The sequence below is a fragment of the Bombina bombina genome, chromosome 1 (assembly GCF_027579735.1).
Source record: "Bombina bombina isolate aBomBom1 chromosome 1, aBomBom1.pri, whole genome shotgun sequence".
NCBI lineage: Eukaryota > Metazoa > Chordata > Amphibia > Anura > Bombinatoridae > Bombina > Bombina bombina.
The window spans coordinates 179928228-179955009 of NC_069499.1; the positions used below are offsets into that span (position 1 = coordinate 179928228).

The following is a 26782-nucleotide window of genomic DNA, read 5'->3' on the forward strand; positions in this document are numbered from 1 at the left end:
CAGGGGACATACTTCGTGAGACCATCCTGGGAGATTGTGACTGTGGACGCAAGTCTTTCAGGATGGGGAGCTGTTTGGGGTGCTAGAGCTGATAGATGCCTTAGCAGTGCCCTGGGGGTTCAACCTAGTTTACATTTTTCCACCGTTGCCACTTCTACCTCGGGTAGTGGCCCGCATCAAGCAGGAGCAAGCTTTGACTATTCAAATTGCTCCATTGTGGCCGTGAAGGATGTGGTTTGCGGACCTGGTGATGTCATCATCTCCTCCATGGAGGTTACCTTGTCGCAGGGATCTGCTTGAACAGGTTCCTTTTGTTCATCAAAATATAGATTCTCTGATGCTGACTGCGTGGAGATAGAACGCTTAGTCCTAGCCAAGAGAGGTTTTTCTGAGAGAGTGATTGATACTCTCATTTAAGCTAGAAAGCCGGTCACCTGTCGCATCTATCATAAGGTGTGGAGGACATACTTATTCTATTGTGAAGAACGTGGATTCCCCTGGCATAAGGTCAAGGTATCCACAATTCTTTCCTTTCTCTAGGATGGTTTGGAGAAGTGTCTTGCCGCTAGTTCCTTAAAGGGACAGATTTCGGCTCTATCTGTGTTATTACACAAGAGACTCGCTAAGCTTCCTGACGTACAGTCTTTTGTTCAGGCTCTGTCTAGAATCAGGCCTGTGTTTAGACATTCCGCTCTTACTTGGAGCTTAAATTTGGTTCTTAAGGTTTTGCAAAGGGCTCCGTTTAAGCCCATGCATTCGGTTGATATTAATTTACTGTCTTGGAAGGTTCTTTTTCTACTGGCTATTGCTTCGGTACGCAGACTCTCAGATGGCGGCCTTGCAATGTAAGCCTTCTTACCTTGTTTTTCACGCTGATAAGGCTGTTCTTCGTACTGGGTTGGGTTTTCTCCCTAAGGTTGTGTCTAATCGCAACATCAATCAGGAGATCGTGGTTCCTTCCTTGTGTCCTAATCCTCCTCCTTCGAAGGAACGATTACTTAATTTTTTGGATGTGGTTCGGGCTTTGAAATTTTATCTTCAGGCTACGATGGATTTTAGACAGACTTCGACATTGTTTGTTCTCTATTCTGTGAAGCGAAGAGGACAGAATGCTTCTTCCACTTCCCTATCTTTTTGGTTGAAGAGCATTATGAGACAGCGTGACATAAGCCTCTTCAGAGGATTACGGCTCATTCAACTAGAGCTGTGGCTTCTTCTTGGGCCTTCAAAAATGAGGCCCCTAAGGAACAGATTTGTAGGGCGGTTACCTGGTCCTCCTTACATACTTTTTAAAAGTTTTACAAATTTGACATTGTTGCTTCGGCTGAAGCAGCTTTTGGGAGAAAGGTTTTGCAGGCTGTGGTGCCCTCAGAATAGGGTCTGCCTCTCTTTTTACCCTCCCACAAGTAAGGAATGAAGCCGTGGACTCTCCTCATATTAAGATAGAAAACATAAATGATGCTTACCTGATTATTTCCTTTCCATCTGTATGAGGAGAGTCCACGGCCCCCGCCCGTTTTCTCCGTTGGGCGGATCAAATTTTTTTTTGTTCTTCTGGCACCATTTATACCCTGATATTTCTCCTACTGTTCCTTGTTCCCTCTGTAGAATGACTGGGGGATGAGGGGAGTGGGGGAGGTATTTAAGCCTTTGGCTGGGGTGTCTTTGCCTCCCCCTGGTGGCCAGGTTCTGTATTCCCACAAGTAAGGAATGAAGCCGTGGACTCTCCTCATTCAGAAGGAAATGATCAGGTAAGCATAATTTATGATATACAGTATATATATATATATATATATATATATATATATATATATCAAATAAATGCACTCTCAGGGCTTCTTAATAGTGAGTCAAAAAAAATTTGACGTTTCGGGGTTCAAACAGACCCCTTCATCAGATTCTGATGGAGGGGCCTGTTTGAACCCCGAAACGTCAATAAATTATTTTTTGACTCACTATTAAGAAGCCCTGAGAGTGCATTAATTTTCTATATATCTACTTCATTTTTGCACCCAGGCAGACGGCCCAGGAGGGTGGATTCACTTCAAGGATATATATATATATATATATATATATATATATATATATATGTATATATATATGTATATATATATATATACATACAAAAATAAGAGTATTGCATTGAGCAATGATACCTAATTTCCCATATTTATTCATATTGATTCTATGTTGATATATAACTTTGTCAGTATATGCTTTGTGTATAACCATATATTTCCCCTGCCTGTTATCTTTTACTGACACTATCTGCCTGTCTCCAAAACCCCCATCATGATTTTTACGACACCCCCTCCTCCCCCTGCATTCAGACCTCTGTAACACTTTGTCTTTTTAGCCTGTGTTTTAAGATATAATCTGTAAATTCTATCAAATTGGTCAGTATTGCTTCAGACTTCAAAAAGGAAGACATTCTTCCGAAAGCATGTCATCTTATAAATGTATAGTTAGTCCAATAAAAAAGTATCATTGCTCAATGCAATACTCTTGTTATTTTGATATCTAAATCTTTGGACTAACACGGCTACTCCAATCAACGTTTTTTATATATATATATATATATATATATATATATATATATATATATATATATATATACTGTCATCTGTAATATTATGATGACGCCTTATTTACGCAAAATTTAAATTCCTTGTATGTTTTTTATACTTAGCGAATAAACCTTTAAAGGGACACTGTACCCAAAAAAATTCTTTCCTGATTGAGCATGAAATTTTAAGCAACTTTCTAATTTACTCCTAATATCAAATTTTCTTCATTCTCTTGGTATCTTTATTTGAAATGCAAGAATGTAAGCTTAGATGCCGGCCCATTATTGGTGAACAACCTGGGTTGTCCTTGCTGATTGGTGGATAAATTCATCCACCAATAAAAAAGTGCTGTCCAGAGTACTGAAACCAAAAAAAAGCTTAGATACCTTCTTTTTCAAATAATGATAGCAAGAGAACAAAGAAAATGTGATAATAGGAGTAAATTAGAAAGTTGCTTAAAATGTCATGCTCAATCTGAATCACAAAAGAAAAATTTTGGGTACAGTGTCCCTTTAAGTTCAATTCAATTATGGCACCAAATACCTTTCGAGGGGAGTTATACTTGTTTTTGATGTTTTATTACTAATGTTTTCATAGTCGCTAATCCTTTCCTCTCTTGTTATTTTTTACATTTTCATAAATAAAACTCTTCATTGATCAATATTTTTAAAAATGTTATGAATTTTACGATGCTCATATAAAATACTGTGTGTTCCTAAGGCAACAATGCTTCCAGATAAATACAAACAAGGGAAGTTGCACGCTTATAAATTAATCTGCAAGATCATGAAGAGAAGACAGGATGTGTCGCCAAACCGTGACTTCTTAACACACTTCTACAACATTATGCACTGCGGACTGCTTCACACTGATCAGGTATTGTATTATATAAATGTGTAGATGTATAAATCTGTATAGAATGTAGATGTTTTCTTGGCACACAGCAAGGCTGCTTTCTAGAATAAGCAATTTAATAGAACCTATCTTTCCTTCTAACGCTACCAGTATTCCATTCAATATATTAATTTCACGTATCATTATCGATAAGATTTGTTTTCATTCTGGCCATATTTTCTTTGTATTAATAGGAATGACTGACATGTATTTTAATTGTATGGTTTGCAAACTACATAAACTACGTGCAATAAAAATGTTTTACTGTTTTCCCTTTAGGATATAGTGAACACCATCATCAAGCACTGCTCACCTCAATTTTTTTCTTTGGGTCTGCCTGGAGCTACTCTTCTTATAATGGATTTTATTGTAGCAGCTGGAAGAGTTGCTGCTTCGTCCTCCCTTAATGTATGATCACTTTTCTCTTGCATATGACTCTGTCACTGTCCACTGCACAGCTAGCCAGTAATTCACTTATGTGAACAATCACATCTGAAATCTATCTGCTTCTATCACTCAATCCTACAAACAGCAGTCAACACATTATTAAAGGGGTAATGCAAATAAGCACATTTATTTTGCACAACACAGAAATATTTATTTTCTTAGCGTAAGTAAAAGTGAAACAATTTATTTTTATACCACTAGATGGCAGTATCATATATGAAGTGAGATTTTGTTTCTGTTCTATAGAAGTTTTATGACATAATTTTGACTCCTCAATTTGAAGATGTTTAAATTAAACCATTTAAATGTTTTACATTAAAGTATTTATTACAGAAATCAGGAAAGCCATCAAATGCCGAGACATTACTCTCCAGTGTTTGCTCTATTTGGTATTTGCCAAAACCTTTAAAAAAATAATAATTTTAAAATTGAAAAAAAAAAATATATATATGTTCTTCTCTACCCATTGTATTTCCTTTGCTAGCTTACCTGAGTGACCGTAACAAGGAGCTTAGCAGTGACACACATCCACAAGCAAATAAGACTACTCATAATAAAGTTACGGCTAATGTGTATAGTTCCACTAATATCAGAGGTATTGGCAGGTGGTTTTATGTGAGCAGACATAATCTCACAGACCAGGCATATTGTACCATAAGGAGACAAAATATTACAGAAGTATAATGTTTAAGATACAGTGCACTGGTATTGCTGTACCTAGTATCATTACTACAAAATGAGTGGTGGTGCAAGAAGCATTGCTGAAAGTCGGTTATCTGTGTCTATTCATAAGCTTATTTAACCGACTCAGTTGTGTTACCTAATCATTTATTTATTCTTTTGTCAGAAAAAGGGGAGCTATTTAAAAAAACATAAAGCTAGCTGTTTCTATGTTATTGAAAAAAATAATAATACTCATGGTTCCATATGATATAATGATTTTTTATTCTTGCCCATGAACATTAGGCGCCACGAGTTGAAGCCCAGGTTTTACTGGGATCTTTGGTTTGCTTCCCAAACTTATACCAGGAGCTTCCAGCTCTTCACCCAAGCAGTTCTGACATTGTTATGTCGAAATTTACAGACGTCAAGGTAATGGCTTAAATTGGTAGATATGAATGATTTATTTTATGAAAATAATAATACTGGCTATGTTTTACATAGTATAAAAAATATCTTTGTAATGCAATTTTATTATTTATTTTGTCTACTTTTCCGTACTTTAAATATGGATATTACAGATTTTTCACCAACATCATGTGAAATTATATTACTTTAACGTCTTATTTAAGCGTAACATCAGCCGTATCTGTTCATTTCCTAATTATAGTACTGTTGGTTTTCTCTTTCTTTCTTGAAAACTCTCTTTCTTTCTTTCTCTCTCTCTCTTTCTTTCTCTCTCTCTCTCTCTCTCTCTCTCTCTCTTTGTCTTTCTCTCTCTCTCTCTTTCTCTCTCTCTCTCTCTCTCTCTCTCTCTCTCTCTCTTTGTCTTTCTTTTTCTCTTTCTCTCTCTCTCTTTCTTTCTTTCTCTCTTTTTGTCTTTCTTTTTCTCTTTCTCTCTCTTTGTCTTTCTTTCTTTCTTTCTTTCTCTCTGTCTTTCTTTTTCTCTTTGTCTTTCTTTTTCTCTTTGTCTTTCTTTTTCTCTGTCTTTCTCTCTCTTTCTCTTTATCTCTCTTTCATTTATTGAAGTTATTGAAGGCATATGTGTGTGTTTAAAATAAGTGTGTGTGTATATATATATATATATATATAAAAATCTCAATTGCTCTCTTACTATTGTATGTAAAGGCATATTTAAATAGAAATATGAAGAATGGATAACTTTCTTACATATCAATATGTTATGCTACAAGATCCGCTTGGATACTGCTTAGTTTGCAGCACAGTACCCTAGATAAACCGCTTACACACTCCTATTTTTGAAATTATTTAATAGTAAATTTAGGATAGATTCATACGTGTTTGTACTTTGTCAGTATCCATCCAGACGCATTGTAGTAAGTATTTATCTTCATATTACATTATTATGATGAGACAAAATACAACTTTCAGACTGGAGAAACATTTAAAGCCATTGTGCGCTAAAGAACTCTGAAACTAATAAGGGACATTTCCAAGCCATGTCCTTATAAGTACATTTGTTCTTTTGAAATCATAGATGTCTACACATGTACTATTGATTGCTTATTCAATTTCACAATTATACAGTTATTTTAATATCTCTTTATTTAGGAGCTCACCATCAAAACAGTATTAAGTTCAGCCAGGGAAGAACCATCTGGTCCTGCAAGGTAGGGATTAAAGGATAAGTACATGATACAACACTATAATGTAGAAAAGTATAAAATAAAACCCTGACTAGCCTGCTAGTTCTGATTTTTTTAAAAGCTAAAGTAATCCATTTTGATTTAAACTGATTTAAAAGATCGACATTACTAATCAGTTTAGCAAATGTTAAAGGGATATGCTGTAATGTGTTTTTCAGTTTGTGTAAGCACTCTTGTACAGACTCCAGGGGTGCAATCAGTTTGGACCATTACCTTACTCTCAATGAGGTCATAGTAGTTTATGATGACCGCAAAGGGTCTGTGTGTGGTTTGCGGAATTGGGCAATAATGATTAGGTTGGGTGTTCAGTTTCCCTGACATTTAGAGTCGCCCTATACCTTTGCCTACATCTTTGTTTAGTGCTCCGTTCCACTAGCCAGTTTGATTTTTCTTCTTTCTTTTGCTGATCATTTTTGGAAGATACTACACTCTTTATAAAGGAAAGTTCTGATTTACTGCAAGAAGTTATTGAAAGATTCCCCTAGATAGGACAAATATACTAAGTAAAAACCCTCTTTCTTTTACAGAGATATGACGAGTCCACAGATTTTATCCTTACTTGTGGGATATTAACCTCCTGCTAACAGGAAGTGGCAAAGAGCACCACAGCAGAGCTGTATATATAGCCCCTCCCCTTCCCCTCCACCCTCATTCATTCTCTTTGCCTGTGTTATACTAGGAAGACATGGTAAAGTGAGGTGTTAGTTTTAGTTTCTTCAATCAAGAAGTTTTTTATTTTTAATGGTACCGGTGCGTTCTATTTTCCTCAGGGGATATGGAAGAAGATTTCTGCCCTGAGGTTTGATGATCTTAGCATTTGTAACTAAGATCCACGCTGGTTCCCACGAGACTTCTGAAGGTAACCATGAGACATCTTCAGTGTGGAGACCGGTTTCATGCTACAAGCAGCATTAAGGTATGTGCAGCCTTTTTTTCTGAGGAGACTTGGTGTATCAGAACTGGCTGGCATTATTTCCCTGTATGGGAATGGGGTAAGCAGTAAAACCTATTTTAATAAGAGGGGTGTTACTGAAGTCCCTATATTATATTTATCATTAGTTGATATTTGGGCATTATGTGACATGGGAGACAATGTTAAAAACTATGTTTTATGTTTTTTTTAATTTTTGGCACTTAAAACTTATTGGTTTTATGCTTGAGGATTGTATTGTGTGTGTATTTCTACTTTAGTGCAAAACTGCATTTCCATGCGGTGTTGTTTGGGCCTACTCCAACTTTTGACCTTAATGGGCGGAGCCTATTTTGGCGCATTTTCTTCAGGCTTAGCAGCAGCAAACAGTAACTCGGTGGCTCCTGGACTGTGTAGCTGGTCTGAAGGGTTGGAAACGTGATTCAAAGTACCCTGGGGGCAGGTAGAGGTGTAGAGGGTATTTTTATCTATCTTTTGTCTAGATGTTGATATAAGTACTTCTAAAGCATTATTTCTGCCTTTGCTTTGGGGTGCAGTAATTTTTTGATTAACTAACAATATTTAAGTTAAATTTGGGAATAATTTAACGTTTTTTGTGCATTTTGGAAAAAAAATTCACCTTTTCTTAAAGGCACAGTACACGTTTTTTCTAATGTTTATTTTATGCTATAAATAAGTGTTTAAACGACTTTTGTGGTATTACTAGTCTGTTCAACATGTCTGACATTGAGGTTTCTCATTGTTCTATGTGTTTAGAAGCTATTGTGCAACTCCCTCTAACATTGTGTAACTTTTGAAAGGGCTTTACAATGTAAAAAGCATATTTTAAATAAAGTAAGTGTGCCTAAGGACGATTCTCAGTCTGAAGAGAATCAGGATATGCCATCCAATTCTCCCCAAGTGTCACATCCTTTAACGCCCACACAAGCGACGCCTAGTACATCTAGTGCGTCTAATTCCTTTACTCTGCAGGAGATGGCTGTAGTTATGTCAACTACCCTTTCAGAAGTATTGTCTAAATTACCAGTGTTGCAGGGTAAATGCAGTAGGTCAAGTATTAATGTAAATACTGAATCCTCTGATGCTTTATTAGCTATTTCCGATGTTCCCTCACAGTGCTCTGAGTTGGGGATCAGGGAATTACTGTCTGAGGGTGAAATTTCTGATTTAGGGAATGTTTTGCCTCAGACAGATTCGGATGCTATGTCATTTTAATTTAAGCTTGAACACCTCCGCCTGTTACTTAGGGAGGTTTTAGCGATTCTGGATGATTGTGATTCCTCCAGAGAAATTGTGTAAAATGGATAAATATTTGGAAGTACCTACTTACACTGATATTTTTCCGGTTCCTAAAAGAATTTTGGAAATTGTTAGAAAGGAATGGGATAGTCCAGGTATACCGTTTTCTCCCCCTCCTAATTTTAAGAAAATGTTTCCCATATCAGATACCATTCGGGACTCATGGCAAACGGTCCCTAAGGTAGAGGGAGCTATATCTACCCTAGCTAAGCATACTATTATACCCATTGAGTATAGTTGTGCTTTCAAAGACCCTATGGATAAGAAATTAGAGGGTCTTCTAAAGAGATTATTTGTTAATCAGGGGTTTCTTTTACAACCTACGGCTTGCATTGTTCCAGTAACTACTGCAGCAGCTTTTTGGTTTGAGGCTCTAGAAGAGTCTCTTAAGGTTGAGATTCCATTAGATTACATCTTAGATAGAATTAAGGCTCTCAAGTTAACTAATTCTTTTATTTCTGATGCCGCTTTTCAAATTGCTAAATTAGCGGCAAAAAATGCGGGATTTGCTATTTTAGCACGTAGAGCATTGTGGCTCAAATCTTGGTCTGCTGATGTGTCATCAAAACATAAGCTTTTAGCTATTCCCTTTAAAGGTAAGACCCTTTTCGGGCCAGAATTGAAGGAAATAATTTCTGATATTACAGGAGGTAAAGGCCATGCCCTACCTCAGGATAAATCGGTTAAAATGAGAGGTAAACTGTATAATTTTCGTTCCTTTCGGAACTTTAAAGGTGGACCCCCGCTTCTTCTTCTTCCTCAAAGCAGGAAGGGAATTTTACCCAATCTAAGTCAGTCTGGAGACTAAATCAGAACTGGAATAAGGGTAAACAATCCAAAGAGCCCGCTGCTGCTCCTAAGATAGCATGAAGGGGCGTCCCCCGATCCGGGACTGGATCTAGTTGGGGGCAGACTCTCTTTCTTTGCTCAGGCTTGGGCAAGAGATGTTCAGGATCCCTGGGCATTAGAAATAGTGACCCACGGTTATCAATTGGAATTCAAGGACTTTCTCCCAAGAGGGAGATTTCATCTTTCAAAGTTATCTGCAAACCAGATAAAAAGAGAGGCGTTCTTACGCTGTGTAAAAGACCTTTCTACTATGGTAGTAATGTGTCCAGTTCCAAAATTGGAACAGGGACAGGGATTTTACTCAGACCTATTTGTGGTTCCCCAAAAAGAGGGAACTTTCAGACCCATTTTAGATCTCAAGTGTCTAAACAAGTTTCTCAGAGTCCCATCGTTCAAGATGGAGACTAAACGAACAATCTTACCAATGATCCAGGAGGGTCAATATATGACTACCGTGGATTTAAAGGATGCTTACCTTCATATTCCAATCCACAAGGATCATCATCGGTTTCTAAGGTTTGCCTTTTTGGACAAACTTTATTAGTTCGTGGCTCTTCCTTTCAGGTTGGCCACAGCACCCAGAATCTTCAAAGGTTCTAGGGTCTCTTTTGGCGGTTCTCAGACCATGAGGAATAGCGGTGGCGCCTTTTCTGGACGATATTCTGATTCAGGCGTCAACATATCATCTGACAAACTCTCACACGGACACAGCGTTGTCTTTTCTGAGAACCCACGGCTGGAAGGTGAACATAGAGAAGAGTTCACTTGTCCCACAGACAAGGGTTCCTTTCTTTGGAACTCTGATAGACTCGGTAGCCATGAAGATTTTTCTGATGGAGGTCAGAAAATTAAAGATTCTAAATACTTGCTGAGCACTTCAGTCCATTCCTCGGCCATCAGTGGCTCAGTGTATGGTGGTAATTGGATTTATGGTAGCGGCAATGGACATTCTTCCGTTTGCTCGCTTTCATCTCAGATCACTGCAACTGTGCATGCTCGGACAGTGGGGATTATGCGGATTTATCTCCTCAGATAAATCTGGATCAAGAGAACAGAAACTCTCTTTTTTGATGGTTGTCGCCGGTTGTTCCAAGGGACTTGTTTCCGCACACCCTCGTGGGTGATAGTGACAACAGATGCCAGCCTTCTGGGCTGGGGTGCAGTTTGGAACTCCCTGAAGGCTCAGGGTGTTTGGACTCAAGTGGAGTCTCTACTTCCAATCAATATTCTGGAACTGAGAGCAATATTCAATACACTTCAGGCGGGGCCTCAGTTGGCTTCGGCCAAATTCATCAGATTTCAGTCGGACAACATCACGACTGTGGCATTTATCAATCATCAGGGGGGAACAAGGAGTTCCTTAGCGATGATAGAGGTATCCAAGATAATCAGTTGGGCGGAGGCCCACTCTTGTCATCTGTCAGCAATCTACATCCCAGGAGTAGAGAACTGGGAAGCAGATTTTCTAAGTCGGCAGACTTTTCATCCGGGGGAGTGGGAACTTCACCCGGAGGTATTTGCCTCATTGATTCTCAGATGGGGCAGACCGGAGTTGGATTTCATGGCATCTCGGCAGAATGCCAAGCTTCCAAGATACGGATCCCGGTCAAGGGATCCTCAGGCCGAACTGATAGATGCCTTGGCAGTGCCTTGGTTGTTCAGCCTAGCTTATGTGTTTCCGCCGTTTCCTCTCCTTCCACGCGTGATTGCTCGAATCTAACAGGAGAGAGCTTCAGTGATCCTGATAGCGCCTGCGTGGCCATGCAGGATTTGGTATGCGGATCTAGTGGACATGTCCTCTCTGCCACCGTGGAAACTTCTATTGAGACAGAACCTTCTCATTCAAGGTCCTTTTCAACATCCAAATCTAATTTCTCTGCAGCTGTGTTGAGATTGAACGCTTGATTTTATTGAAGCGAGGATTTTCTGATTCGGTCATCAATACTTTGATATAGGCTAGAAAGCCTGTCACTAGAGAAATCTATCATAAGATATGGTGTAAATATCTTTATTGGTGTGAATCCAAGAGTTACTCATGGAGTAAAGTTGGGATTCCTAGGATTCTGTCTTTTCTCCAAGAAGGATTGGAGAAAGGGTTATCAGCAAGTTTCTTAAGGGGACAAATTTCAGCTTTGTCAATTCTGTTTCACAAATGTTTGGCAAATGTACCAGATGTTCAGTCTTTTTGTCAGCCTTTATCTAGAATTAAGCCTGTATTTAGACCCATTACTCCTCCCTTGAGTTTGAATTTAGTTCTTCGAGTTCTTCAAGGTGTTCCGTTTGAACCCATGCATTCCATGGATATCAAATTGTTATCCTGGAAAGTTCTGTTTTTAGGTTGTTTCAAATAAGAATATTAATCAGGAAATTGATTGTTCCTTCCTTATGTCCTAACCCTTCTTCTAAGACGGAGCGTATGTTGCATAATTTGGATGTGGTCCGTGCCTTAAAGTTTTACTTACAGGAACTAAGGTTTTCCATCAATCTTCTTCTTTATTCATTGTTATTCTGAAAAGCGTAGGGGTCAGAAAGCTATAGCTACCTTTCTTTCTTTTTGGCTGCGAAGTATCATCCGCCTGGCATATGAGACTGCTGGACAGCAGCCTCCTGAAAGAATTTCAGCTCATTCTACTAGGGCTGTGGCTTCCACGTGGGCTTTTAAAAGCGATGCATCTGTTGAACAGATTTGTAAGACTTGGTCGTCCCTTCACACTTTTTCCAAATTTTCCAAATTTGATACTTTTGCTTCTTCTGAGACTATTTTTGGGGGAAAGGTTCTTCAAGCAGTGGTGCCTTCCGTTTAGGTTCCTGTCTTGTCCCTCCCTTTCATCCGTGTCCTATTGCTTTGGTATTGGTTTCCCACAAGTAAGGATGAAATCCGTGGACTCGTCATATCTTTGTAAAAGAAAACTAAATTTATGCTTACCTGATAAATTACTTTCTTTTACGATATGACGAGTCCCCGGCCCACCCTGTTCTTTTTAAGACAGTTTTTTCTTTATATTTTTTGTAAACTTCAGTCACCTCTGCACCTTTTAGCCTTTCCTTTTTCTCTTCCTATACCTTCGGCCGAATGACTGAGGGTGGAGGGGAAGGGGAGGGGCTATATATACAGCTCTGCTGTGGTGCTCTTTGCCACTTCCTGTTAGCAGGAGGTTAATATCCCACAAGTAAGGAGGAAATCCGTGGACTCGTCATATCGTAAAAGAAAGTAATTTATCAGGTAAGCATAAATTTAGTTTTCCTGAATCTAGCGTTGAAGGCTTGCAGGTTGCAAAATGAAGTATATTTGCTTGAACCAGCAATTTCTGTTAATTACCATGTATGTTATAAATATATAAAAGCCATGAAAACTATTTCTTTATTTTTTAAATATTTATAAAACTTGATACTAAATGATGACACTGGGAAAATTATTAAAATACATCCAAGTTCACTGTTTTATATTTTGTACAATATTGTATTGTATATTGAAGCGTTAAAGGTGCAGTTTATTCAGGTACCCAGTTAATAAGGGTTGATTGTATTCAAAGTTCTTGCACGATCATCCTTTCAATAAATTGGGCCATCTCTACTATCCTTCAGTAGTGGTTTATTTCTTCTTCTGCCTCTTGTTTACATAACTGTAGTCAATACCCCAGTATTGACATTTCCCATATAGGTGGCGTTTTCAACTGACAAAGTAGCTTTAAGTGACAAAATAAAGGAAAATGGGTTCTTTTTAAACAATATAATACACTTTAGCAGGTCAAACGGGTCATTAACCCCTTAACGACCAAGGACGTACGCCACACGTCCTCAAAAAAAATACAGTTAATGACCGAGGACGTGTGGCGTACGTCCTTGGTCTGGAAAGCAGCTGGAAGCGCTCCTGCTCGCTTCCAGCTGCTTTCCGGTTATTGCAGTGATGCCTCAACATCGAGGCATCCTGCAATAACCCCCCTTGGCCATCCGATGCAGAGAGAGCCACTCTGTGGCCCTCTCTGTACCGGACATCGATGGCCGGTTTCGTTGGTGGGTGGGAGCCAGTCTGGGAGGCGGGTGGGCGGCCATCGATGGGCCGTATGATGTGGAGGGGGACGGGATCGTGGGCGGGAACGCCGGGTGCACGCGCGGGGGTAGGAAGCGGGTGGGAACCGCTACACTACAGAAAAATGATGGGAGAAAAGTGGCAGTGATTGCCAAATATATTTAAATATATGTAGATCTGAGAGATCTGGGAGGGGTGGTGGGTTGGTCTTTTGGGGGGGCAAGCTACACTACAGAAAATTATTTTAAAAAAAATAATAAAAACATGTTTTACTATAAACTGGGTACTGGCAGACAGCTGCCAGTACCAAAGATGGCTATTAATAAGTTAGAGGGGGATGGGTAAAGAGCTGTTTGGGGGGTATCAGGGAGGTTGGGGGCTAAGGGGGGATCCTCCAGAGCAGCATATGTAAATATGCCTTTTTTTTTAATTTATTTTTTATCAAGGATAGCTTTTTTTTTTAGTACTGGCAGACTTTCTGCCAGTACTTAACATGGCGGGGACAATTGTGGGGTGGGGGAGGGAAGAGAGCTGTTTGGGAGGGATCCGGGGGTGTAATGTGTCAGGTGGGAGGCTGATCTCTACACTAAAGCTAAAATTAACCCTGCAAGCTCCCTACATGCTACCTAATTAACCCCTTCACTGCTAGCCATAATACACGTGTGATGCGCAGCGGCATTTAGCGGCCTTCTAATTACCAAAAAGCAACGCCAAAGCCATGTATGTCTGCTATTTCTCAACAAAGGGGATCCCAGAGAAGCATTTACAACCATTTGTGCCATAATTGCACAAGCTGTTTGTAAATGATTTCAGTGAGAAACCTAAAATTGTGAAAAAATTTACTTTTTTTTTTATTTAAGCGCATTTGGCGTTGAAATGGTGGCATGAAATATACCAAAATGGGCCTAGATCAATACTTAGGGTTGTCTACTACACTACAATAAAGCTAAAATTAACCCTACAAGCTCCCTACATGCTCCCTAATTAACCCCTTCATTGCTGGGCATAATACACGTGTGGTGCGCAGTGGCATTTAGCGGCCTTCTAATTACCAAAAAGCAACACCAAATCCATATATGTCTGCTATTTATGAAAAAAGGGGATTCCAGAGAAGCATTTACAACCATTTGTGCCATAATTGCACGAGCTGTTTGTAAATAAATTCAGTGAGAAACCTAAAGTTTGTAACAAAATGTGTGAAAAAGTGAACAATTTTTTTTATTTGATCGCATTTGGCGGTGAAATGGTGGTATGAAATATACCAAAATGGGCCTAGATCAATACTTTGGGATGTCTTCTAAAAAAAAATATATACATGTCAATGGATATTCAGGTATTCCTTACAGATATCAGTGTTCCAATGTAACTAGCGCTAAGTTTGAAAAAAAGTGGTTTGGAAATAGCAAAGTGCTACTTGTATTTATTGCCCTATAACTTGCAAAAAAAAGTAAAGAACATGTAAACATTGGGTATTTCAAAACTCAAGACAAAATTTATAAGCTATTTAGCATGGGTGTTTTTTGGTGATTGTAGATATGTAACAGATTTTGGGGATCAAAGTTAGAAAAAGTGTGTTTTTTTCCATTTTTTCCTCATATTTTATATTTTTTTTATAGTAAATTATAAGATATGATGAAAATAATGGTATCTTTAGAAAGTCCATTTAATGGCGAGAAAAACTGTATATAATATGTGTGGGTACAGTAAATGAGTAAGAGGAAAATTACAGCTAAACACAAACACTGCAGAAATGTAAAAATAGCCTTGGTCCCAAACGGTCAGAAAATGGAAAAGTGCTGTGGTCATTAAGGGGTTAAATAAATATACCCAAAAATTTTCTTTTGTGATTCAGACAGAGCATATTATTTTAAAAATAGTTTACAGTTTACTTCTTTTATCAAATTTGCTTCATTCCCATGATATTCTGTGTTGTAGAGATACCTAGGTAGGCATCTGGAGCACTACATGGCAGGAAATAGTGCTGCCATCTAGTGCTCTTACAAATGAAATGACTAACATTCTTTCAAAACTGCTGCCATATAGTTCTTTAGAAATGGGCTGGCTCCTAAGCATATATCCCTGTTTTTCAACAAAAGATACCAATAGAACGAAGACAAATTGATAATAGAAGTAAATTAGAAAGTTGTTTAAAATTGCATGCGCTACCTGAATCATTAAAGAAAAATGTTGGATTTCATATCTCTTAATGAACATTTAGGGCCAGATTAAAAGTGGAGCGCTAATTAACGCTTCTGCACGAGCCTTTACTGAGCTTAGAAGTAACCTTTTATGCATGCGCGTTAGGTTGCGCTCGTATTATGAGTTGAAAGTAAACACCCTACTCACGAGCAAACACAATCGCATATTCTCTCAAGTGCGCTAACCTGACATGAAAATATTAATATTTCACATTCTAATGTTCTTCACATAACAGATATTTATTAATAAATAGAAAATATTTTATATATATATATATATATATATATATATATATATATATAAATAATGTTTTTCTGGTACAGTATATATCTATAGAACAAACGGAGGGGTTCGGAAGAATTGTGTATGAGGGCTGGTAACAAAATAAACCTCAGCTGGTGGTTAATTCTAGGTACATATAAGCTTCTTCAGAACAACAGGTAAGAAGCAAGCTGCAAATTGAAAGAGTGTGTCCAGTTCTAAGTGTAGCTTGGAACAATATCCACGCGCTAAACAGCGCAAAAGTTCACATAAAGAGCAATATAAAACCCTGTAAGGACCTACGTCTCTTTAGCAACGAGAGTATATATATATATATATATATATATATATAAAATATAAAGCAGTAAAAAGCCGGTATTTACCTTCGGCCGAGCTCATTGCTCTTGTCTGCTCGATATTGCTGTTCTCGGGTTCTAGGGGAAAAAAAGCATGTAGTAGCTCCGATTGCTCTTTTTCCGTCGTCGAAATCCAGTCTGGAGGTGTGTAAACACTTGAGCCAATCACTGTCCAGATGCGTGTGATGTCATCCGTTACAGGAACCCATCCGCCAATCACGGGTGGGGAATCACGGAGCCGGACCCAACGATGCTGAACACGGATCAAGCAGTTGCAGCTGACACAGCTGAGGTCCGGGAGAAACAGTCTCTGCTTATTCTGGCAATAGGTAAGCAAAATAAACGAAGGATAGCAGAGACTGTTAGATAAAAGGTTAAACTTTATTCAAACTTCATATATAAAGCAGCAAGAAAACGGAGGCATCCTCCTAAGCAAGACATGGGACACCAGATCCCACTGAGGACAAAGCTTTCGCGTTTCGGCTAGAAAGCCTTAGTCATAGCTGTATTTCGCTAGTCTATTACTTTTAAAAAGGGAGCCTAAGCTCCCCATTGGTTTACAAACAATAGTGGGAGTGTCACAATGAACCTAGAGTTTTAACTCATTGATGTCTTGCAATCTTGGCTGATAGCACAATTTGGAAAATTCATTCTTTAAAAGCCCATATTGAAACATACAAAATATACAAAAAATATATATATACAAAAGGGAGGGAGATAAATATTAACATGAATAGGAATATGCAATGATATAAAGATATTAGTTAGATATAACAGCTCCAATAGATGTACTGACCATCAATTGTATGGCAAATATATACATGTATACGAAGCCATAAGAATATTAGTTCACTTTATTAAAATTTAGTATATATAGTTTAATCTGACCTCTAGTATTTTACATATACACATATGCCATACAAGATCAGTAATATACATCTGATCGAATTAATAAGTTTACTGTAACATGAGCATATACTACACAATTTTAGCATAGCACAAAGTTTAGAACCAAACATCTTACCCAGACAAATAGGGAATAAAGTGCAAGATACCTGGTAATGCAATATATAATATAATATTTCTACCAAAAAAAGATCATTTTTTGATCATAAGAAATATAAAATATCAAGCGTTGATAAAATTCACCATAATGAACTGAATATTAGTCTACATCAGTAAATATATTGCATGGTACTCAAATATAGCATTGGTTTAATACAGAAAAGATCAATCAAACCGTATACATATATCCTATAGTACATGGATCAAAATTATTCCCAATAATTAATCAAATCATACTCAGAGTTGAAGCCAGACGGAACTCTAGTCTGGAGAGTGAAAATCCAATACATTACACACCTCCAGACTGGATTTCGACAACGGAAGAGCAATCGGAGCTACTACACGCTTTTTTCCCCACCCTGAGCAATATCGGGCAGACGAGAGCATAAGGACTTATTGTGTTTGTATTTGTGCTGGTGGGAGAAAGCATTATGGATGGCACCCAGTTTTATTCTTTAATGCCCATTGCATCAAGGGATTGTCAAGTTGGAGCTATGGAGAAAGTCTTTTCCACTGCCAAGGGCAATTATTCCCTGGGACATTTATTTGACGAAATGGAAAAGTTACTTATGGACTATTGAACGTTATTTAAAACTGAAAATTATTCCCAGGGGATTGAGGATTATCAAATTCCCAACTTTTGAAGTCAATGACAAAGAATTTGTGAATTCATGGAATGATGTTTTGAGTGAATGCTCTATATGGCTAATGTTGTTATTAGTAACTTATAAAACTGCCTCCCTTAAGTCTACTAGGGATGATATAGACATCCTACAGTCTGAAATGAATAACAGGTTGATGGATGTTGATTATTGTCAATTTGATACTCTTTTACAGAAAACTGTTGCAGAGGCAAGGAATTCTATTATAGAAATCAAACATTCTAAATATGTACGGGACCAATCTGATTATGATAATAATATGGCTTTTGTTTGGAACCGCAGGGATAGAACTACCTTTAGAAGACAACAACCTTATAGGGGTAGGAATTGGTCTAGGAACAGGAGGGGTAGAGGTAGGGGGAGAGGTGGAAATTATAACAGCCAAAGTTCTAATAAATCAGTTACTTTTTCTGATACTGATGCTGAATCGGGGCGATTTTTTGTCCTGAGGTGAATATTCAGCACAGGAGAATAGACAAGGGATTCTTAAAATAAATAATTAAACTTTAGGACAGGCTACCACTATCACCCCTCACCAAAACACAGCAGACCCAGTAGTAAGACCTAAGGTGATACAGACACAAGGGAAAGTGAATGGAAGTTCTAAATATATTCCATCTGACATACAACAGACTTCAAATACATTGAATACACAAAACACTATTGAACAGGTTTTTTCTATGCCCCAGGATCCAAAGGGAGTGGGAGGCACAGGTGGGATACAACAGGACAGATACCAGTTGAGAGGGAGCAAACCATAGTCAAAATACAAGCCCACAATATAATTAATCTGTCAGATTACCCTCTGACTGAAGCACAGAGTAGTGTTTTAAGCTTGGGTCTGGGTTTTGCACCTACCTCTAAATTTAACCTTTTTTTCTACCATATTAGATGTTAATCGTCTAATACGTAATATTACTCTACGGAAATATTTTTCCTCATCTGGTAATGATAGGGATGAGACTGTGGAAGGTATTAACATTGAGTCTACACAATCAGCATTTTCCTTTGGGGAACTATGTGATGTAGTTGTAATTGATGATTTGATGCCTGAAAGTAGTTTATTGACCACTACTACAGATGAGATCACTTGTGTGAAGGGGTACAAGAACCCTCTCGTTTTTACCCTATACAAAATTGGGGCACAACATTAGAAACATTCTACAAGAGGGTTGAAAGTGATTTACGTGCTCTTAATTATACTACTAATGAGACCCCTAGAAATATTACGCTTAAACAGAGCCAAGCCATTAGGGAGTTAAAGACTAATACCAACATAGTGATTAAGGGAGCAGATAAGGGGGGATCGGTGGTTGTCCTCAATAGACAACACTATGTGGATGAGGCGTTACACCAACTACATGATGCTGATAACTATGAGATACTCCCAGGGGATCCTACTATTAAATACCAAAGATAATTGTCTCATTTACTTGATGTGGGACATGATAAAGACTTTCTTGATAAGGATACGTTTGACTACTTAATGGTTGTCAATCCAGTGGTTCCCATCTTTCACCATTTGCCAAAAGTGCAGAAAAGTTTAATAGATGTGAAGGGCCGCCCTATTGTTAGTGGCATTGGTTCCCTCCTTGAGCACTTATCCGAATGGTTGGATGGGATTTTAAACCAGTTTGTAGTCAAACTACCAAGTTTTTTGAAAGATACTAAACATGTACTTAACTTGGTTAAGACTATACCATGGGACACTACTATACACTCTTGGCTAACTATCGATGTTGCCGCTTTAAATTCTTCAATTCCACATAGTAAAGGGCTGGAAGCCCTAAGATTTACTCTTGATAGAGATTCAGCTTACTCTCTGGAACTGAAAGATTATATTGTACAGGTCACATATTTTCTACTCACAACTATTTCTCCTTCGAGGGGGTCTTTTATCTTCAGAGATGTGGGACTGTTATGGGAGCAAAGTTTGCTCCTTCTTACGCCAACCTTTTCATGGGTTGGTGGGAGCGGTCCCACATCTATGGAGATATGGATCCCTTCAGGGAGTATATAGTGTTTTACAAATGTTTGATTGATGACCTCTTACTTATCTGGAGTGGACCCATTGATGCTATTGAACAATTTCTCCAGTATTTAAACAATGATTGTGGTTTGATCTTTACATTTGAAACTAATGCTGTGAGTATAAATTTTCTTGACCTAACACTTACTAGCAGTAATGAGGGTGGAATTATGACAAAAATCTTTAGAAAAACTATAACGGGTAACACCCTACTACATGCGAAGAGTTGTCATACCCGCATGTCCCGTATGCGGTAGCAAAGGGTCAATTCATCAGGTTAAAACGCAACTGTACAGATACAGTCACCTTTGAAGCTGAATCCCTTGTTTTAAGAAACCGCCTATTACAAAGAGGTTACCCACTTCATAAATAGAGCTGAACGAGAAACAAGGGATCTGAATAGAGATGTATTGTTGCAAGACAAATCAAAATCTAAAAATAAAAATAAAGATGGATATGAGGGTGTAACATTTGTTACTACCTATAGTAACCAGTACAATAAGATATGTCAAATAATCAAGAAACCCTTTAATATGCTTGCGGCCGATGATGGTCTAGTTAAGTGTGTTAATAGTGGCATCAGGTGTTCGTACAGGAAGTCTGTGACACTCGGTAATCTGGTTTCACCTTCACAATTACCAACTGATTCACAATATAGGGGGTCCTGGCTCACTCATAAGGGCATGTTTAAATACGGCAGTAACAGATGCCGTCCCTGTGAGTCAGTGATAGTCTCAGACACTTTTAAATCAGAAGTAACAGGTGCTCAATATTCCATCAGGTCCTGCTTAAACCGTAGATCAAATTTTGTAATATATGTCTTGACATGTATCTCTTGTAAACTTCAATATGTAGGATTGACCACTAGGGACCATCACTGCTGGTAAATCTAAAACTCCCTTGGTCCAGCATTTTGCTAGTGTACATGGTAAACCGGATCATACTCTGAGATGGCAAGCCATTGAGAGAGTGACACCTCCCAGGCGGGGAGGGGATAGAATTAAATTACTAAATAAACAAGAAATGTATTGGATTTTCACTCTCCAGACGAGAGTTCCGTCTGGCTTTAACTCGGAGTATGATTTGATTAATTATTGGGAATAATTTTGATCCATGTACTATAGGATATATGCATACTGTTTGATTGATCTTTTCTGTATTTAACCAATGCTATATTTGAGTACCATGCAATATATTTACTGATGTAGACTAATATTCAGTTCATTATGGTGAATTTTATCAACACTTGATATTTTATATTTCTTATGATCTTATGGTAGAAATATTATATATTGCATTACCAGGTATCTTGCACTTTATTTCCTATTTGTCTGGGCAAGATGTTTGGTTCTAAACTTTGTGCTATGCTAAAATTGTGTAGTATATGCTCATGTTACAGTAAACTTATTAATTGGATCAGATGTATATTACTGATCTTGTATGGCATATGTGTATATGTAAAATACTAGGGGTCAGATTAAACTATATATACTAAATTTTAATAAAATGAACTAATATTCTTATGACTTCTTATACATGTATATATTTGCCATACAATTGATGGTCAGTACATCTATTGGAGCTGTTATATCTAACTAATATCTTTATATCATTGCATATTCCTATTCATGTTAATATTTATCTCCCCCTCCCTTTTGTATATATATATATTTTTTTTTTGTATATATTTTGTATGTTTCAATATGGGCTTTTAAAGAATGAATTTTCCAAATTGTGTTATCAGCCAAGATTGCAGGACATTAATGAGTTAAAACTCTAGGTTCATTGTGACACTCCCACTATTGTTTGTAAACCAATGGGGAACTTAGGCTTAGATATACACATCTATAAATATATATATATATATATAGTTATATAATAGCAACTAATTGCACTACTCATATATATATATATATATATATATATATATATATATATATGACCAGCTCCTTTAAATTCCCTGATTATCCCAATATATATCAGGAAAAATAGTTCACAGGGGGAAAAAAACATGAATTGTTTTACCTAAAGAGAAAACTAGCTTCCCTATATCCAGCACCAGAGCATACGGTCTAAATTATAACTGTATCAATATAGAAATTAACAAACTCCAATATGGTTCCTTAATAACTCCTCAACACTTCAGCAGTTATACATTCATATTACACAAAAGATATACAAACCAATACATATTTATACTAAGTATTTATTGCAACAGGAGATTGCACAGGTTTAAGTTACATGTATAAAGATAAGTGTGGGCCCACTTCAGCTGACTTAAAATTATAAACATGGAAAAAAGAAAGTTCCTTTTAAAAGGATAGTTGTAACGTTCCACTCTGCTTATAAGTGTAACTTTTGCACCACACTTCTTTACTTTGTTTCAGTCTTCAGTGGGAGATTATGGCAAGGTATTTAAACACTCACGGATATTTGTAATCCCACAGTCACAGCTTAATATTATTGTGTGTCTATACAGCTTACTGAGTTAATTATTACTTATCCCAGATTCTCAGCATATATCACAAGCAAACGAAAACGCCTCACCAGGTAGGCAATCCACTCTCCTTACTGCTTATTTGATTCAAGCAGTCGCAGCGTTAAAATTTCTGCGCTTACCTTGATTGAAGGTCCTCAATATAGTTGTTAACTTACAGGATTGTTGTCGAAATGACCTCCGTTCTGTTCCGCTACTTGGCGGTTTCCATCCGTGAGTGTACCCGCTACTCGACCACCTCTGTGATACAAAATCTCCGGTTAAGCTCCAACATGGAGGGTACAGCTGTTACCCTGACAAACTGATTGCATCTAGCGACGCGCGTTTCACCCTCATTGGTCTGTCAAAATAGGGCTTCATCCGGCATATTTCCCATTAGTCAGTTACCTGACTTTTATGCCTGTTATCTCTCTGCCCATATAGGTGAAATGAAAAGAGGTACACTTAGTATATATTCATCCATATATCTCATCTGCTGACTGTTAAAGGAGTATATTTAAAAGTCAAAAACTAACATATATACATTTTTAATCCTATGCACTTTTGCGGTTATGTGTATAGCCTAGAACAAAGAAACATTTTCTAATTTAAACAAAGCTTTCAATCACTAAATAGAATAGAAGAGGAAAAAGAAGGAAAAAAGAAGAACGAAAAAACTGAAAATAATTTAACCTATGTTTTTATGTTACATTTTTCTTAAAGGTATACACATAAAATCCTCTATGTTTTTATCAGACTTTTGGTTCAACATTTTAGTACTTTAATGACTTTCAAGTTTTAGCTATTAATATTTATAAGAATGGGGCATAATTTATTTCCTCATTTAACCCAAACGGTTTTAAAGCCTTTAAATCAAATATCCACCTACACTCCTTTTGTAGGATCAAATTATCCAAGTTACCCCCTCTTACAGATAGGTCCACTTTTTCTAGACCTAGAAACTTTAATTTGTGTTCATTACTTTCATGGATTTTTTTGAAGTGTCTGGCTACACTGCTAGTTTTAATTTAATTTGATATGTCCCTTTTATGTTATTTAATGCGTTCCTTGAGCTCCCTGTAGGTTTTTCCAACGTAATACATTGGACAATTACAAAAGATTAAATAAATAATACCTTCACTTCTGCAATTGATTTTGCCTTTTATTTTAAAAATCTTACCAAATTTATCAACAAATAATCTACCTTCTTGCATATTAATGCAAACAGAACATCTCTTACATCTGATGTTACCCTCTCTTTCTTGGTAATGTTGTAACCATGTTCTCTTAGTATCGTTTGTGAAATGACTATGTACTAATATGTCTTTAAGGTTGGGGGCTGCCATGAGAGGTCTATCTCCCACAAATTGAATTATATCTTTATCAATTGTTAGTACTGACCAATTCTTTTGTAAAATTGCTCTTATATTTTGCCATTTATTATTATATGTTGAAATGAATCTGATCATATTGGTTGTATCATCCTCTTTTGTTTTATACAATAATTCATCTCTGTTCTTTTTAATAGCTGCTGTATATGCTTGCTTTAAACAAGTTTGGGGATAACCCCTTGTTTTAAATCTAGTTTTTAACTGTTTGGCTTCTTGTTTGAAAGTATCTAATTCTGTACAGTTCCTTCTATGGCGCAAATATTGTCCCTTAGGAATGTTGGTAATTAATGATCTAGGATGGTGACTGTCTGCCATTAACAGGTTGTTACCTGCTGTTTCTTTTCTATGTGTTTGTGTAACAATTCGTTCCCCCTCAGTTGATATTATTAGGTCCAAAAATGTAATTTTAGTTTCACTATATTGAAATGTAAATTTTAAATTAAATTCATTTTGGTTCAATTCTGACATGAATTTATTTTAAGATTCTGCTGTGCCTGACCAGAACAATAGTATGTCGTCTATGAAGCGAAGCCAGAGCTTTACATTGGATCCCTGGCTTCCCTCATAGACCACATCTTTCTCCCATTTGCCTAAATATAGGCAAGCATAGGTTGGGGCACAGCAAGTGCCCATTGCTGTGCCCCTAACCTGCTGGTAGAATCTACCATCAAATGTGAAGTAATTGTGCTCTAACACATATCTGAGAAGTTTACTGACAAATTCTGTGTGTTTCAAGAAGAGCTGCCCTCTCTGTTTCAAAAAATATTCACATGCAGCTATACCCTCATTATGGGGTATTGAGGAGTATAATTATTCAACATCTATAGCCACCAAGAGCCAGCCCTTCTCAAAAGACACTCCATTAATAATTTTCCACACATCCTGGGTATCCTTCACATAGGATGGCAGATCCAGCAGAGATGGTCTTAGGACATAGTCCACATATTGAGATGCTTTTTCTGTTATAGATCCCTGGCCAGACACAATGGGTCTACCCGGGGGAGGAATTTTATTTTTATGAATTTTTGGTATGTTATAAAATGTTGCTACCTGTGGAAATTTGACCATTAAGAAATCAGATTCCTTTTTGTTTAGTAACCCTTCCTGTGTTCCCTCTTTAATTAATTGCTTTAGGGTTTCCTTGTATACCTCTGTTGGATCCTTTTTCAGAATAGTATATTGTTTTCTATCAATGAGTTGCCTAGAGCATTCCTTAAAATAATCTCTGGTGTTTAATACCACAACATTACTGCCTTTATCGGCCATCTTTATTGTGATAGTTTTATCTTCCATTAGTTTTTTCAAGGATAGCCTTAAATCTTTAGATAAATTATCTTTAAACGCCATATTAATATCCAGTTCATCAATGTCAGTTTCTACTAACTTAACAAAATTATTTACACATGCCACCTGAGATAGAGGTGGCATGTATAAATAATTATTTCTCAATGTAGTATGACCAATCTTTTTGGATGTTTCATCCTGAGATTCAGAGGTTATTTCATCAGCTAGTTCTTCAAGTTGTTGAAGCACAACTCTATCATTAATATTTAAACTGTCTTGTTGTTTGAATTTTTTATTATGATATACTTTCCTCAATACTATCTTTCTTGCAAACAGATGCACATCCTTAATGATGTCAAATTTATTGCATCTGTTTGTAGGAACATAATTTAAACCTTTTAAAAGTATTTTTTGTTCATTCTCTGAAAGTTTTTTTATCTGAGAGGTTAATCACATCTGTTACGGTACCAACAGGATACCAAGGGTTAACACCAGGGAACAATGTCCTGAATATGGGATCAGCAACTCACAACCCAGCCAGTTTTTCCCCTCAAACATGAGACCAGGCTCCACATTACAGGTTTAAAACAGAATGACATTTATTAAAAGGCTATGCCTAGTATTTATGCAGGTCTGACCCCCCCAGATGGGGGGTTGAAAGAATGTTGTACATTAGATGGAGGGACAACGCCCTTTGACAGGCCACAATAGAATCACATTACTTTACTTAGGCAGATAAAAACTTAAACACAAGACACATTTGGCTTTTCTTATCACCTAGGAGTCTGCTCTCCGAGGGTGATTAAACAATGGACTGTTTATCACTAACTTTAATGACAGTACACAATAGCTGAGGCTAGTAACCTTGTCGTTCAAGAATAGCTTCTTAAAGCTGAACACAGTTAACTCCTTCAGTACTGACAGAAGGGTCTGTCACATCTACATAGCACACAATACAGCCTATAGACAACCTTTCTTATATTATAGTCCAGAAGTGGCTAGGTTTGCCACAATGCTCCCCCAGAACCAAGCCGGCATACACAGTCTTATCCCAACGGATCGGCTTGGGGATGTCCGGGGAAGTACTCACAGATCACTTTTCAAGTTCAGTTTGTCTGGATAACCTGTCGGCATTACCGTTTTGTTTCCCTGGGCGGTAATGGATTGTAAAGTCGAAGGGCTGCAGCGCCAAACTCCAGCGCAGCAGCCTGGCATTGTCCCCGGCCACACGGTTCAGCCACACCAACAGGTTGTGATCTGTGAGTAAGGAAAAAGGTTGTCCATACAGGTACGGCTGCAACTTTTGAGGGCCCACACCACGGCCAGGCATTCTTTTTCGATGGCGGCGTAGCTTACTTCACGGGGCAACAACTTTCGGCTCAAGTAAGCTACGGGGTGTTCTCCGCCATCTACTCCAACTTGGCTCAGCACTGCCCCCACTCCAAACATCGAAGCGTCTGTGTGAACAAGAAATCTTTTAGTGGGATCGGGTGCAGCAAGTACAGGCGCATTAGTTAGAGCAGTCTTTAGTTGTTGGGTCACCTCTGCGGTAAACTGGGTGCCCCTATTCAATATTATCTCCTGGGGGATCCCTACCCGGGAAAATATTTTTATTAAGGCTTCAGCTACCGTCTCTGCATGGATGTTGGAGAGAGCAATGGCCTCGGGGTACCTAGTGGCGTAGTCCACCACGGTTAAAATGTACCTCTTCCCGG

The 26782-nt window shown here is 37.7% G+C and overlaps 1 protein-coding gene across 9 annotated transcripts in view; it reads left to right on the plus strand.

The window, feature by feature from the left end:
- RALGAPA1 (Ral GTPase activating protein catalytic subunit alpha 1) overlaps positions 1 to 26782 on the plus strand; it is a 1007748-nt gene that overhangs the window by 567476 nt on the left and 413490 nt on the right. For all 9 annotated transcript variants that reach the window (XM_053697738.1, XM_053697739.1, XM_053697743.1 and 6 more), the window contains 4 exons: positions 3288 to 3443; positions 3741 to 3869; positions 4875 to 5000; positions 6141 to 6199. In XM_053697738.1, the coding sequence (XP_053553713.1) occupies positions 3288 to 3443; positions 3741 to 3869; positions 4875 to 5000; positions 6141 to 6199 (470 nt within the window). The remainder of the gene's footprint in view (positions 1 to 3287; positions 3444 to 3740; positions 3870 to 4874; positions 5001 to 6140; positions 6200 to 26782) is intronic.